Genomic DNA, 14901 nt, shown 5'->3' with positions numbered 1-14901 from the left:
TTATGCTGCTTCTGTGACTGCAGTGCATCAGCCTGGACAAGTTTGTGGCTCACACAGACGAGTCCCAGATGATCCACCAGGCCTTGCACCTGCTGGAGGAGAACAAGTTTTGGGCTGGTGTTGTTTTCATGGACATGTTTCCCTGGACCACAAGTGTCCCGCCACACGTCAGGTACAAGATCCGCATGGACATCGACGCAGTGGAGCGCACCAACAAGATTAAAGACAGGTCAGTAAGAGCTGCCCAGAGGCTTCTGTCCGTGTCTGTCGGCCTTTGTTTGAACAATTCAACTCATAATTCATCTTCCACACATAAAATAAACATTTCTTTTTTATTCATTTATTATCGTGTTCACCGTTTACTTTTTGTATAGATATATATATAATATACTGTGTCCAGTGAAGGCCACATGGTGAGCAGCGGTTAGGATTGTTGCCTTCAGGCAGTTTTGGGTCCGGGTTTGACCGAGTTTGCATGTTCTCCCCTGTGTGTGTGTGTGTGTGTGTGTGTGTGTGTGTGTGTGTGTGTGTTCTCTCTGGGAACTTCAGTTTGCAGATTAGGTTCAGTGGACACTCAAAATTGACTGTAGGTGTGAATGATCGTATCTTTATGATGGTCATGTGATGCGGCCCAGAGGATAAAGTGGACAGTTAATCCATCAGTTAATCCTGAGTATAATATCATGACTTTATTTGATGACCACAAAGAAAATAGGAAAGTCTTGTTATCAGAATCATAGAAATGCTTAAATGACTCTACAGTGTAATTATTCTTCCATCACTTAAAATAACATATTTGTCAGCTTCTACAGGTTCAAATGTCAATTAGTTATATCCATCCCCGCCCTTTAATCCTCTCTTACATGTGTTTCCCATTCATTTACAGACAAGATATCAACAGTCTTCAACTGTTTGTATTAAACCAACAGACCCAGAGGGACGTCAGCCTCGACACCATTCAATAATCAGATTGTACCAGAGCTTTGCCTCTGACTTATCCGCTTAACTGAGAGCAGTGCGCGCGCGCGTGTGTGTGTGTGTGTGCGCGTGTGTGTGTGCGTGTGTGCGTGTGTGCGTGTGTGTGTGTGTGTGTGTGTGTGCGTGTGCGTGTGCGTGCGTGTGTGTGTGTGTGCGTGTGCACGTGTGTGTGTGTGTGTGCGTGCGTGCGTGCGTGTGTGTGTGTGTGCTGCTTTACACACTTGAGGATGTTTTGACTGGACTCCTGTAAATGCTGTAATGTTTCAGTTGTGATGTTGTGACACGTGTCATGGTGCGTCCTCTCTCAGGTACTGGGACCCCGGCCCCAGAGCTGACCCCATGGAGGACCAGAGGTACCTGTGGGGGGGCTTTGCCTACCTGCAGGACATGATCGAACACGGCATCATCAAGATTCACACGGGCAGGGACTGGCCACTCGGGGTCTACGTGCAGCAGATGCCTTATCCATGTTACGTGGATGACCTGTGAGTTTGTGCAGCGCTTCACACACAACTCTACAGAACAAAGGGCTTCACCTTATCACAGACACACAATAATACAATGACCACATGAGGACATGTCACAAAAAAGACAGGTAAACAAAAAGATAAAATGCTGATAAAATGCTAAAGAAATAAAAGTCTTTGTTCAGTAAGGAGTGGGTATTCTATCATGACACCACAATAACTACAATTATAACAGTATTTTACAGAATTTCAAAGTAAAAGTATCTATTAATAACAAAAACATACAGAAATGTAATAGAATCAAAAATGAAGTAAATCATAACTATAACTATTCTATGTTTATCTATTTTACACACTAAATAAAATGTATAGACCCTGGAATGATTTGAACCACATTGATAAACGGTGAGTTAAATGTTAATTAAATGCTTATGACATCATCAACTGATGTTAACAATAATGATGTTAATGTCCTTATTGTAAAGTGTTACTTTACTGTGTTTAAGCACCGTGAGCATAACGTATTTAAAAATACATTTCCTCCTCGTCCTCCTCGTCCTCCTCGTCCTCCTCGTCCTCCTCGTCCTCCTCGTCCTCCTCGTCCTCCTCCAGCTTCATGATCACACTGAACCGCTGCTTCCCCATGTTCATGGTCTTGGCCTGGATCTACTCCGTGTCCATGACGGTGAAGAGCATCGTGCTGGAGAAGGAGCTGCGTCTCAGGGAGACCCTCAAGGCCATGGGGGTGGACGGCAGGGCCATCTGGGCCACGTGGTTCATTGACAGCTTCAGCATGATGACAGCGAGCACAGCACTGCTCACCTCCATCATCATGGTGAGGATGGAGAGAGAGATGGTGCCCTCTTGTGGCTTATATATATATATATATATATGTACATCTACATAAATACTGTATATAAAAACAGGTTATAGTTTGCTTACTTGTCTCTTTTCCTCTCAGGGTGGGAAGGTGCTGAACTACAGTGACCCCGTGCTTGTTTTCCTCTTCCTGCTGACTTTCACTGTCACCACCATCATGCAGTGTTTCCTGATGAGCGTGTTCTTCAACAAGGCCAATCTGGCAGCCGCATGCAGCGGCATCATCTACTTCACCCTCTACCTGCCTCACATCCTGTGCTTTGCGTGGCAGGATCGCATCACAACAAACATGAAGCTGGCTGCTGTGAGTCTGCTCATAGAAATACATAGAATAGAAGATGCTGCTTCAATGCTGCTACACGTTCTAATGAATGAAATGGAATTTCATAACTAAACTAAACTTGTGCAGTCGTTCAGAAACATATGTATTATGAGAAGATAAAAAAAAAATCATAATTATAAGATAAAAAGTCATAATTATAAAGTCATACATTAGGAGATAAAAAGTCAAAAATATCTAATTCTACAGTATGAAGTAGATTTATAATGGAAGTTAATATGTGATAAAGTTTGAGAATGGAGAAGGGCTAGTATTAAATAAGTTTATTCTTCTTACTGCTCCTTTTTGGACATGTTAGTTTAGTAGTTTTTAAACTTGTTTATTTTATGTACATATTATATTATACACAGATGCTGCTTCAATGCCATATTATTGCCATTAAAGTGTGATTCTTCATTGTTCTTACAATAAACAGAAAAAAAACAACAATATACAAATATACGTATATTGTTCTTACTGTAATAGAAGTATACTGGTCTTATATAAAATATATATATATATAAAATAATATAGGTATATTGTTAGAACAATACACATAGATTGCTTTTACACATACAAGATTGATTGTAAGAACAATAGTGTTAGTGTAACAGTAATCCATCAGGTGAGAACATCACTCATGTGTTTTTATTTCACACCACTGCATTAACATCCTGTCTGCACTTGTCCTCATTCCTTCAGAGCTTGTTGTCTCCAGTGGCCTTTGGCTTCGGGACAGAATACCTGTCACGCTACGAGGAGCAGGGTCTGGGTCTGCAGTGGGACAACATCCAGACCAGCCCGTTAGAGAAAGACACTTACTCCTTCCTCACCTCCATCCTCATGATGATGTTTGACGCTGTTCTCTATGCTGTGCTGGCCTGGTATCTGGACAACGTCTTCCCAGGTTGGCCTGTTAATATATCAGTTCAGTTCAATTCAACTCAACTCGATTCAATTCAATTCAATTCAATTCCATTCCATTCCATTCCATTCCATTCAATTCAATTTCATTGGTATAGCACCAAAGGCAGAAACCTTTACAATGTTCTAGAGAGAAGAGAAACCTAAGAGTTCACACAATAAGCAAACACTAGACATCAGACTATCAGAACCAGACTGACACATGTATAAATATCTGTATTTACACAAACCTGATAATCTGTCTCTCATTGTGTCCCTCACAGGACAGTACGGCATCGGTCAGAAATTCTACTTCCCCTTTCAGCCGTCATACTGGCACAGATCTGCTCCGTCTCACTCCAAAATGGCTGAACCAGGTTTGTGAAAGTGGCAGATACAAGATTTAAGAGGAAAGATGAAGATAAAGTATTTAAACTGTTCTAGAAAGACATCGGAGTCTTCTTCAGGGAAGTTTAGGAGGACGTCTCTTAACAGTTAACATATGAAACCAAGTCCTTCCTCTGAAGAATGGTCCTTTTCACCATAATGTTGGAAGAATTAGACACATTATAATATTATAATCATTATGATAATATAATTATAATATAATTATAATAAAAACAGAAATACAACATGCAGTAAACATACTATGTACTGCTGCATATTCTCCATATTTACATTTTATTTAAACTTCATAAGATAAATTGTGTTGACATATTTCCAGATGATCACATGTCGTATCAGACTGGAGTCAAATGAAAGAACATGTGATCCTCACACACACACACACACGCACACACACACACACACACACGCACACACACACACACACACACACACACACGTCCATGTAATCCACTTATAAACTAAGACTTTTTCAAACCCATGAAGTAAGTGGCTGGTTCAAAGGTCACATATGAAAATCACCTTTTAGTTGTAGTCTATTGTGATATTATAAGAGTGTCGTGTGGAGATGATGGAGGTCAGGATACATGTGGTCAGTGACCGTCAGTGACCGTCAGTGACCGTCGGTGACGTTTTCACGTGTGAATGATGACAAACCAGACGTTTACTCTCCGCCTCCTTCAGATCCTGAGAAACTCCAGCCACAGAACGTGGAGAAGGAAGCTGAGCACAGGGCCACACCAGAGACCATCACCTGCAACGGCTCAGGCAGCAGGAAACACACCTGCAAACACCAGGACAAGAGGGAGCAACTGGAGAGAGAGAAGGAGCTGCAGAGTAAACAACAACAACAACAACAACAACAGGAGGAAGAGCAGCAGTGTCAGGACTCTGGGAAGGAAGGTGAGGAGGAAAAACCACAGAATAATACACAACTGAAGACTGAGGTTGACATGAGGCCTCTGAGGACACCTGCTGGACAGGCAGGGTAACACACCACACCTGGAAAAAAAAAGGCAGTTTTATTTCAGTTAACTTAAAAACTTTCTTAAATTAGCCAGTCTTCTTTTCCAGAGCCAGGTAGAATGTGTTTTTTTTTTTATTAATGGTTTATTGTTTTCTTTAATCAGTGTAAACGAGGAGGAGAAAAAGAACCTTTTTCTATGTGTTTTCTAACGCAGGTCAGTTGTTCTATGAGCCCGAGCCCGTGGGTCTGACGATGGGGGTTCAGATCCAGGACCTGGTCAAAATGTACGAGGGAAGCTCTCGTCCAGCGGTGAACGGCCTCAACCTGAACTTCTATGAAGGTCAGATCACCTCCTTCCTCGGTCACAACGGCGCTGGAAAAACCACGACCATGTAAGAAATGACAGTTTAACCCTTGGAACACAGAGCATTTCAGCTGTTCTATACAGAGGCTATAACGACGTGCAACAGGAAGTGTCTTATATCCTCTCTTTTCAGCACAACACAGGAAATATCATGATTATTACTATATAAAGACACCTGAGCAAAAAGCACTCAAAATGTTTACAATCAGGTTGAATTTTTGGAACACGTCACAGTTCAAAGTTCACTTGACTCATTTTTATGAACAAAAACGTTCTATTTTGTGACTTCTGCACAATTATTGCTACTTTATATCATAACTTTGACTCAACAACACATAAGAAGATGAAAAAAGTGCATTTTACTTGACTTTATTTAATATTGACTGTAATAAAACGAATAATGTGATAATTACAACTGAATATCTAGTTATTACTATTATAAAAACACAAATGTGTGTCTTTAATTTTGTCTTTTTACAAGTGGAAGAAGGTCAATAGGAATACAAATACTTACAAATACTACAAACATGTGACCACGACTGTACTATTGGACAGTAGCAAACTAAAATCGTCTGTCGCTGGATGAATCACAGATTGAGTTTGCTTTTATTTCTTAGGTCCGTCCTGACCGGACTGTTTCCTCCGACATCAGGCACAGCCTTCATCTATGGACGCGACATCAGGACAGACATGGACGTGGTCCGTTCGTCTCTGGGCATGTGTCCACAACACAACATACTCTTCAAACAGTGAGTTACACTGAAGATGCTTAAAGTTGACGTTACCGTGACGACATGAGAAGACTTTCCTCACACTGATCTGATGATGCTGCTGCTTTGCTTGTGTTACAGTCTCACAGTGGAGGAGCACATCCTGTTCTACTCCCTGCTGAAGGGTCGCACCCAGGAGGAGGCGGAGCAGGAGGTGGAGGACATGCTGCAGGACCTGGGGCTGCCCCACAAGAGAGACGACGAGGCTCAGAACCTCTCAGGTCCGTTTACACTGTGTGTGTGTGTGTGTGCGCGCACTGTTTGTTTTCACACGTTCATTACTTTACAGGAGGAATGCAGAGGAAACTGTCTGTTGCCATGGCGTTTGTCGGAGGGTCAAAGGTCGTCATCCTGGACGAGCCCACCTCGGGAGTAGACCCGTATTCCAGGAGATCAATTTGGGATCTTCTACTGAAGTACAGAAACGGTAATGAAACAAATATGAAAAGTACAGTCTGTCAAAGTTTAGCAGCGTTTGTTTCAGCTGAGTTTATCAGAATAATAATAATAATAATAATAATAATCATCAGTCAGTGTTTAAAATAGTGAAGGAAACATTCAAACCAACACAAGACTCTACCTCACTGTTTTACTGAAAAACTATATCATTACACTCATCTGAATCTTTTACAGCGTCCCTGTCTCTCTCTCTCTGTCTGTCTCTCTCTCTCTGTCTGTCTGTCTCTCTCTTTCTCTGTCTGTCTGTCTGTCTGTCTGTCTCTCTGTCTCTCTCTCTCTCTCTCTCTGTCTGTCTGTCTCTCTCTCTCTGTCTGTCTGTCTCTCTCTCTCTCTGTCTGTCTGTCTCTCTCTCTCTCTGTCTGTCTGTCTCTCTCTCCTGAGGCATTGAATTAAACAGTGAGGGGATCAAACAGAAAAATTCAGCACACAGTTACAACATATGCAACACTGTGTAGTCATAAAATCAATATGTATTTTAGAATCTGATGAGAAAGACTCTTAAAGCTATGGCAATTTTTAGTATTATCATTTTTATATTATACTATTTATGTATATATATATATATATATATATATATATATATATATATCTACTGTATATAAATACATATATATCCCAGTTTGCAACAGGGCTTTTTGTCAGTATGTCATGAGAAGGAAACTCCTGTTTCATTCTGTGACACATAATATATTCTATATTATTTAGTGTCTAATATTGTTGCCTCACAGCAGGAAGGTCAGTGGTTTGACACCGGTACACTCACACATTGACTGTAGGTGTGAAGTGAGAGTGAACGTTTGATCACTTCTCTGATCATTGATCATCATAAAGCCGTAGACGACGCGTGATTGAGTGAATCTTGTTGTCATGCTGGTGCAGAGCGCACAGTGATTCTGTCCACGCATCACATGGACGAGGCCGACCTGCTGAGTGACCGCATCGCCATCCTCTCCAAGGGACGTCTGCACTGCTGTGGATCCCCGCTCTTCCTCAAGAACTGTTTCGGGGTGGGCTTCTATCTGACTTTAGTGCGACGCATGAAGGACCTGAAGAAGAAGGAGGTGAGGATTCATGACAAGTACCTCTGTTACCAACTTCCTGTTTACAGTTGGTGACGGAATAATCTGGATTTTTATGATGAGTAGGTGATTAACCAAGTATGTTCCTATCCCCATGGATGATGTCACAAAAATGATCATATCTCATCACATCTCTGACGAAACTGATAAGATTTGAATGAAATGACGTTATGTTAAATATGTTATATTTGACTCAGACACAGAAACACTTCAAATGGTTCAGTCCATTATAATCTGAGTCCCAACAGACAAGGTAAGAAGTCAGTCAATGAGATAATCGCAGGTACACATGCAGGTACAGGAAGTGAAGACCCCGAAATAAGATAATGCAAAAATAAAAATAAATTAACTAAGCCTATGGAAGCTCATTTCTACCAGAAAAAAAGAGCCTTAATAATAAAAATATCCTCAAAGTAAGTCGAAATGATGAGATAAAAAGTCTAAATTATGAGATTAATTCATAATTATGAGATAAAAAGTCAAAATTTTGAGATAAAAAGTTAAAAATATGAGATAAGAAGTGTGCAGTCTTTTTTTTTCTGGTGGAAATTGGCTTCCATAAAGCATGGATGTGACAGGTATGAAGTTTCTAACCCTAATCCAGATCACGGAGTTGGTGGCATGTACATTTGTCATAGTAAGTGTCATAAAGTATAAAGTGTCTCAAAAGTTTAGTTTTTAAGTTTATGGTGGAGTGATGAAAACACTTTGTCTTGTCTCTCTGTCAGAATGACTGTGATTGTGCCTCCGACTGCTCCTGCGCCTGCTCCATATGCACCAGATACAAAGACCAGTCCCAGAACCAGAACCAGAACCAGAACCAGTCCCAGCATCCCGACAGAGTCCTGGACGGTAAGAGTCTTCTCTGTAGTCGAGTACACACACACACACACACACACACACAATGACTCCAGAGTCTTTTCTTCTCTCAGAGTCTGAACTCCATGATGTTGTCTAACATGAATCACTCTGTTCATGCTGTTACTTAATAATAATAATAATAATAATAATAATAATAATAATAATAATGTTCTTTTCTTTTCTTTTCTTTTCTTTTGCATCATAAGCAGTTTCTCTGTTGGTGCTATTTTGGGAACACTTTCTTTTATTCTTTGATTTTTTGTTCTCTTTTCAGGAGACATAGACAACATCACCAGCCTCATTCACTACCATGTACCAGACGCTAAACTGATTGAGACGATTGGACAGGAGCTGACCTACCTGCTCCCTAATAAAGGGTTCAAGCATCGGGCGTATGCTAGTCTGTTCAGAGAGTTGGAGGAAACTCTGTGTGACATGGGCCTCAGCAGCTTTGGCATCTCAGATACTTCATTAGAGGAGGTACACACGTTTCTCCTCATTCACACTGTTGCCTCTCACACACCTGTGTATGTGATCACAGTGGAGCGCACTGGAAACATTAGACAAATAACAAAATAATAATATTAAATTAAATTAAATTAAATTAAATTAAATTAAATTAAATTAAATTAAATTACATCAAATTACATTACATTACATTACATTACATGAAATGACATTAAATAATTCGAGTCACCTTATCTCCCACTCCATCGTCATCAAATTTCACTATCAGTTTGGGAAGTATATGTATATGTATATGATCTTAATGGGAATAAATCTGTAAGTAATGATGTTACTTTGGTATAAAAAGTTTGACATCCACTGCTCTAGTGCTTTATCTATAGAGCCATGTTAGCAGTGCTTTCAATTTTACAATATAACCTTTAAAGCCCAGTATTTCTTCAATATTTATTGTGTCATAAATTTGAAACAACACGGAGCATTAACAATTAAGATCAAATATGAAATACTACATTTTACTGCAGTGATGAGAACCTAAACATACGGAATTGTCTCTAGTCTTGATGAATCAGTTAGTAATTGATTACTAAATAATCACCAGCTGTGATATTTGATCACTTGAGAATGAATTCTGCACAAAATACTTTGTGTGTGCTCACTTCATAGTATCTGTTCCATGCTGCCTAACATGGGCCTTACATGGGAGCACATATGGGCAAACATGAGTGGGGTCACCATGGAAACCAAGGACAAACCTGCTTAGGAGCAATAATATCTAATGAGAGTTAGTAACGTGCAGTACCTCATGCTCTCCTTCTGCTCTGAAGCTTTATTTCTCTGGACGAGAGCATCTACACAAAGATTTACTCAACTTTTATTTGTGTTTTTTAAAAAAGCAAACAAACATATTTTTTACTCAACTGTTGACCATGTTTTCAGTCTGTGTGTTGATATATTAGGATGTATGTATTTATAATCACACTGAGTGTAGACAAGCAGTTGTTATTGTTAAATGTTAATATTTATTATGATTATTAGTATTATTATTATTATTAATAATAATAATAATAATAATAATAATAATAATAATAATAATAATAGTAATAATATCAATAATAATATTAATATACATAATTGTGTGAGAAGCCACTGCACTAACGGGCACCGCGGCATCTTAAAATAATAATAAATGAAATGAAATGCTGGAAGTTGAGGATGTTTTATTTAACGTGTGACAAACTTTTTCTCAACAGATTTTCATAAAGGTCACTGCAGATGGAGAGGCAGAGAATAATGCCACCACTCCTGGTAAATATCACCACTGATAATATTCTCCGTGGCCTTTTCCTGGAATGGAATCTCTGACCCGTTGTCGTGTGTGTGTGTTTGTGATACATCTGCCTCACACCTTCTTGTTGTTGTTGTTGTTGTTGTGATGCTGCTGCCACTGTTGTGTGTCACCTCGCCAAGCGCACGGACGCTTGTACCAACTTCACTTGTGCTGTGGTGCATCATTTGTCAGTGTTAACCCTTTAGTTTGTGTGTGTGTGTGTGTGTGTGTGTGTGTGTGTGTGTGTGTGTGTGTGTGTGTGTGTGTGTGTGTGTGTGTGTGTGTGTGTGTGTGTGTGTGTGTGTGTGTGTGTGTGTGTGTGTCACACTCCAGAGCAGTGGATGTTACAGCGGAGAAAAAACAACAGCAGCGCTGCTGCAGAGGGCGATGAAGGTCAGAGACCCGAGAGTCTCTTCTTTTTGTTCAGTCTACTGGACCTGGTCACTTCGATGCTTTAATGTAGATTTATCACATGGGTTTATTTATCACAATTCTCTGGTAATAAATCATTTAAAGGTCCAGTCGTGTAAGAAGTAGCGACATCTGATGGTGAGACTGTAATCAACAGAGGACTCACTCCTCGTCTCACTGCTCTATACTTCCTAAGTGTTTCAGGGAACTACGGTGGCCTTTACATACCAAAATGCAAAATAAGCACACTGTGGTCGTAGATGGCAAACAAAATGGCAGCGTGCATAACGTGCATATAAAATGTCATTTTACACGTATATATAAAATCTTATACTTTATTAAATGATTTATTATTTATTATATATTAAATGTCACTTAGTGGACCTTTACGGTGACATGCATGAGAGTGATCCAGGTCTGAGGAGATGAACATGTTCACTAAACCTTGAGAAATGTGTTGATGCTTCTGTGCTTCACATTCTCATCCTTACTCATTTAGATCTGCAGCAACTAATCTATTCATGGAGACAATTATAATAATAATAATAATAATAATAACAACAGATTCATTGATAGTGAGACTTGTTAGTTGCTGAACCCAAACCTGCTTCTGCAGCCGTCTCTTTTGCAAATGTTGTTTTCCCTCCTTACTTAAATCATGTGTGTCAAGTGTTAACGATACTTACGCTCTATCTTTTTTATTCTTCTACGCCAGAGCATAACGGTGTGAATGGTGCATCAGACAGCAGTGCAGGAAAGGGCTCCATGCAGGTGAAAGGTGGCGCTCTGGTGTTGAAGCAGTTCCATGCCCTGCTGGTAAAGAGGTTCCACCACGCCACGAGAAGCAAGAAAGACTTCCTGGCTCAGGTTAGTGTTGTGGTCTGTTCACTTAGTCACATGACTGCAGCTTGTGTCCATGCGTGGTAACTATAGTAACTGTAGTAACTGTAGTGTTTAATGAAACTTCATTATGTTCATCTGTTAGTAAAAGAGAGTTTGGGTTTTATCACGGACAAATGAAGACGTCAGGTCACTCTTAACGCTCAGTTTGTTTGATTTGTCTCCTGAAGACTGATTAACTCCTGTGACTGGTTTTCAGATCGTCCTCCCTGCCAGTTTCATCCTCATCGCTCTGGTCTTCACCATCATTGTCCCTCCTTTTGGAGAATATCCCAGTCTCACTTTGACACCATGGATGTACGGACAGCAGCTCTTCTTCTTCAGGTTAGACCTTTTATACTTGACAGTATTATAGATTACAGATTATCAGATTAAAACTGATGAAATGTCTCGGTCTGATTTTGTTTCCTCTCATTTCCTCTTGTCTACATAGTAACGAGCGACCTTTTGACCCTAAAATGAAAGACTTCACAGAGTCGCTGTTAGGCCGACCGGGCCTGGGGACTCGCTGCATGGAGGGACAACCTCTGGGGTAAGTTGACATTTTATTATTGAATGACTGAGAGCCTCACATTTGCAATGTGTATGAATTATTATTATTAAAAACAGCATCAATATAGTGTGAATGTGATAAGACAGCAAGTGCTTATTATCCTCGTTAAATTCAAAATGAGAGATCCATTTTGTGATATTAGAAATGGAATTATTTATGAATTAGTAATAACACACATTATTAAAATGGATGATAAGCAACAACCCAGAACATGATTATCATAAAAGGAAAATGTAATATATGATAAATAAATATGAAAAACCAGTTAGATATTTTCAAATGAGAGCGTCGCTGTACGTTGTTACCTGTCACTTTTTCCTCTATGTGTAGAAAAGATACTGTCAATTTATTTATTTTTCCTTATACATTATTTTTATTCATACATCTTTTCGCTCGTATTCACACGTTTAACAGACTCAAACTCGCCAGTTTATTTATGGGATTTCTTCTCAGTATTTAGTGCAAAAACAAAACCAGCAGCAATTTATTTGATCAGATTGTTTTTGTTTGTGAGAGCATCCCTAAATGTGGACGTGTGATTTTTAATGATTCACTGACAATAAAGGCACTTTGAACTTTTGTGTTGTGGGCAAAGACAAATCATCTTTCATCATCAGTCGTACACTGACTTCAGACAACACATTACAGGATTATTTCTATTTATTTTGTTATTAATTCAGCAGGAGTGCACACATCCAATCTCTGCCTCTGCTTCTTTTTCTTCTTATTCCGTGGTGTTTACTGCATTATTATGACTGCATTATTATGACTGCATTATTATGACTGCATTATTATGTATTATGACTGTTGTTCTTGCCAACTCACAACAAACATAACCAATAATAACCAACCGTTCCCAGAATGCCCTGCAGTAACAGCCCATCAGAGTGGCTGTATCCTGACGTCTCCCCCGTGGTCAGCAACATCTTACAGAGTCCTGAGTGGAACCAGAGGAACCCGTCACCGTCCTGCCTTTGCAGCACCGGGAACAGGTTGACCATGATGCCGGTGTGTCCGGCCGGCGCTGGAGGACGTCCTCCTCGCCAGAGGACTGAAGCCACGGGAGACACAATTCTGGATCTGACGGACCGCAACATCTCTGACTACCTGGTGAAGACCTACCCCAGTCTCATCAGAACCAGGTTTATATTCTGATTCACTTTACACACAAATATTACATAATCAAATAATGTTTACATTTTGATCTGGAAGAATTTATGCACCTGTATCTGTATGTGATTGTTAAGATGTCGCTGTGATGCACACATCTGAAGTGGTTCACATCTGGATCACATCTGCATGAGTTCTGACTGACTGAGGAGGATTTCTTGAAAATGTGACCTTTGTTTGTTTGTTTCTTATCTTATATCCGTACGTGGCTCGTGTGTAGTGTCAGTTACCGCTCACAGACAGTAGGGGGAGTGGAGAGGTCCCCAAATCTCCCCGCAGCAAACCATTTAACTATCGGCTTATTTCCACAGGAAGTTTCTAAATGAAGGACAAACTTACACAAATGGAAAATAACTGTTTTTGGTGCAGATAAAAAGTGTTCAATGAAATACTTCACAATCCAAAACAGTCTTTGATTAATAAACTTCTCCTTTTCTAATTCACAGTTTGAAGAGCAAATACTGGGTGAATGAACAGAGGTAATGGTCTTTGTTTATTTTCATATGTATGTGTGAGGCGTACATGTGACTCATATCAGAGCTTTAAAGAGAGGTTTTTATGGGTGTAAAAACAGATATGGAGGTTTGTCAGTTGGAGGACAGCTTCCCGTCCTGACCCTGAACCCCCGAGACGTCCACAACGTTCTCCATCAGCTGGGACAGATGCTCAACATCACAGGGGTATTTCATTGATGTATATATTTGTTGTTTATGACATTAGTCAATATTTTTATTGATTTCTTTATTTCTTTATTTCTTTCTTTCTTTACTTTTACAGGGCTCCTCCTCAGAACTGGCCCTGAGAGCGTTTGGTCCTTTCTTGCGATACATGGAAAGTGAATTGAATATAAAGGTTGGTGTGTTGGGAGCAGTTAAGCACAAAGAAACACAAATATGATGATGTGAAATGAACGTGCACTTTGCTTTCAGTTACAAACTTTTCCATTTCTAAAGTCTGACACGTCTGTAAGTGCACGCTCTAATAGCTTTGCCTCCCACTTACAGTAATGAAGGTTTTATGGAACAGTCGAGTGGCAGCTGCGTGTGTTCTACATTAGGTTGTAATTATTGAATCAAAGGACAGTGAGGTGTATTTTAATTCACTCTGCTCTCCACCGTCAGGTTTGGTATAATAACAAAGGCTGGCACGCCATGGTGGCCTTCATGAATGTGGCCAATAATGCCATCCTGAGAGCCTTCCTACCCCGACCTGCCAATCCTGTCGAGTTTGGCATCACCGGCATCAACCACCCTCTGAACCTCACCAAGGAGCAGCTCTCTGAAGTCACCGTGTGAGTGCACATCCTCAAGAGTCAAAGATTACATCTGTAATACAACTGTCCTTTCCTTCAGTGATTGTCCTGAAAGCACTGACGGTGCAGCTTTGTTCTGCAGGTTGACCACCTCAGTGGACACCGTGGTGGCGATCTGTGTGATATTTGCGATGTCCTTCATCCCCGCCAGCTTCGTCCTCTACCTCATCCAGGAGCGCGTCACCAAGGCCAAGCACCTGCAGTTTGTCAGTGGGGTCAGCCCTCTGGTTTACTGGGTGGCCAACTTCTTCTGGGATATGGTACAAATAATAATAATAAAGAGTGGATTCCACGCACAGTAAAAATATG

The 14901-nt window shown here is 40.2% G+C and overlaps 1 protein-coding gene across 3 annotated transcripts in view; it reads left to right on the top strand.

Moving 5' to 3' along the window:
- LOC131453003 (retinal-specific phospholipid-transporting ATPase ABCA4-like) overlaps positions 1-14901 on the top strand; it is a 37139-nt gene that overhangs the window by 11816 nt on the left and 10422 nt on the right. For 2 of the 3 annotated variants that reach the window (XM_058622439.1, XM_058622446.1), the window contains exons 13-37: positions 24-229; positions 1287-1463; positions 2058-2280; positions 2407-2628; positions 3346-3550; positions 3831-3923; positions 4636-4854; positions 5133-5310; positions 5900-6031; positions 6134-6273; positions 6342-6479; positions 7391-7572; positions 8319-8442; positions 8726-8931; positions 10170-10224; positions 10580-10639; positions 11373-11524; positions 11757-11881; positions 11991-12089; positions 12971-13252; positions 13727-13759; positions 13855-13960; positions 14058-14132; positions 14402-14571; positions 14675-14852. In XM_058622439.1, coding sequence (XP_058478422.1) covers positions 24-229; positions 1287-1463; positions 2058-2280; positions 2407-2628; positions 3346-3550; positions 3831-3923; positions 4636-4854; positions 5133-5310; positions 5900-6031; positions 6134-6273; positions 6342-6479; positions 7391-7572; positions 8319-8442; positions 8726-8931; positions 10170-10224; positions 10580-10639; positions 11373-11524; positions 11757-11881; positions 11991-12089; positions 12971-13252; positions 13727-13759; positions 13855-13960; positions 14058-14132; positions 14402-14571; positions 14675-14852 — 3780 coding nt within the window. The remainder of the gene's footprint in view (positions 1-23; positions 230-1286; positions 1464-2057; positions 2281-2406; positions 2629-3345; positions 3551-3830; positions 3924-4635; positions 4855-5132; positions 5311-5899; positions 6032-6133; positions 6274-6341; positions 6480-7390; positions 7573-8318; positions 8443-8725; positions 8932-10169; positions 10225-10579; positions 10640-11372; positions 11525-11756; positions 11882-11990; positions 12090-12970; positions 13253-13726; positions 13760-13854; positions 13961-14057; positions 14133-14401; positions 14572-14674; positions 14853-14901) is intronic. The other variant, XM_058622452.1, reaches the window with a different exon arrangement.

This window comes from Solea solea, chromosome 1, assembly GCF_958295425.1.
Source record: "Solea solea chromosome 1, fSolSol10.1, whole genome shotgun sequence".
Lineage (NCBI taxonomy): Eukaryota > Metazoa > Chordata > Actinopteri > Pleuronectiformes > Soleidae > Solea > Solea solea.
This window is presented reverse-complemented; position numbering and strand designations above follow the sequence as displayed.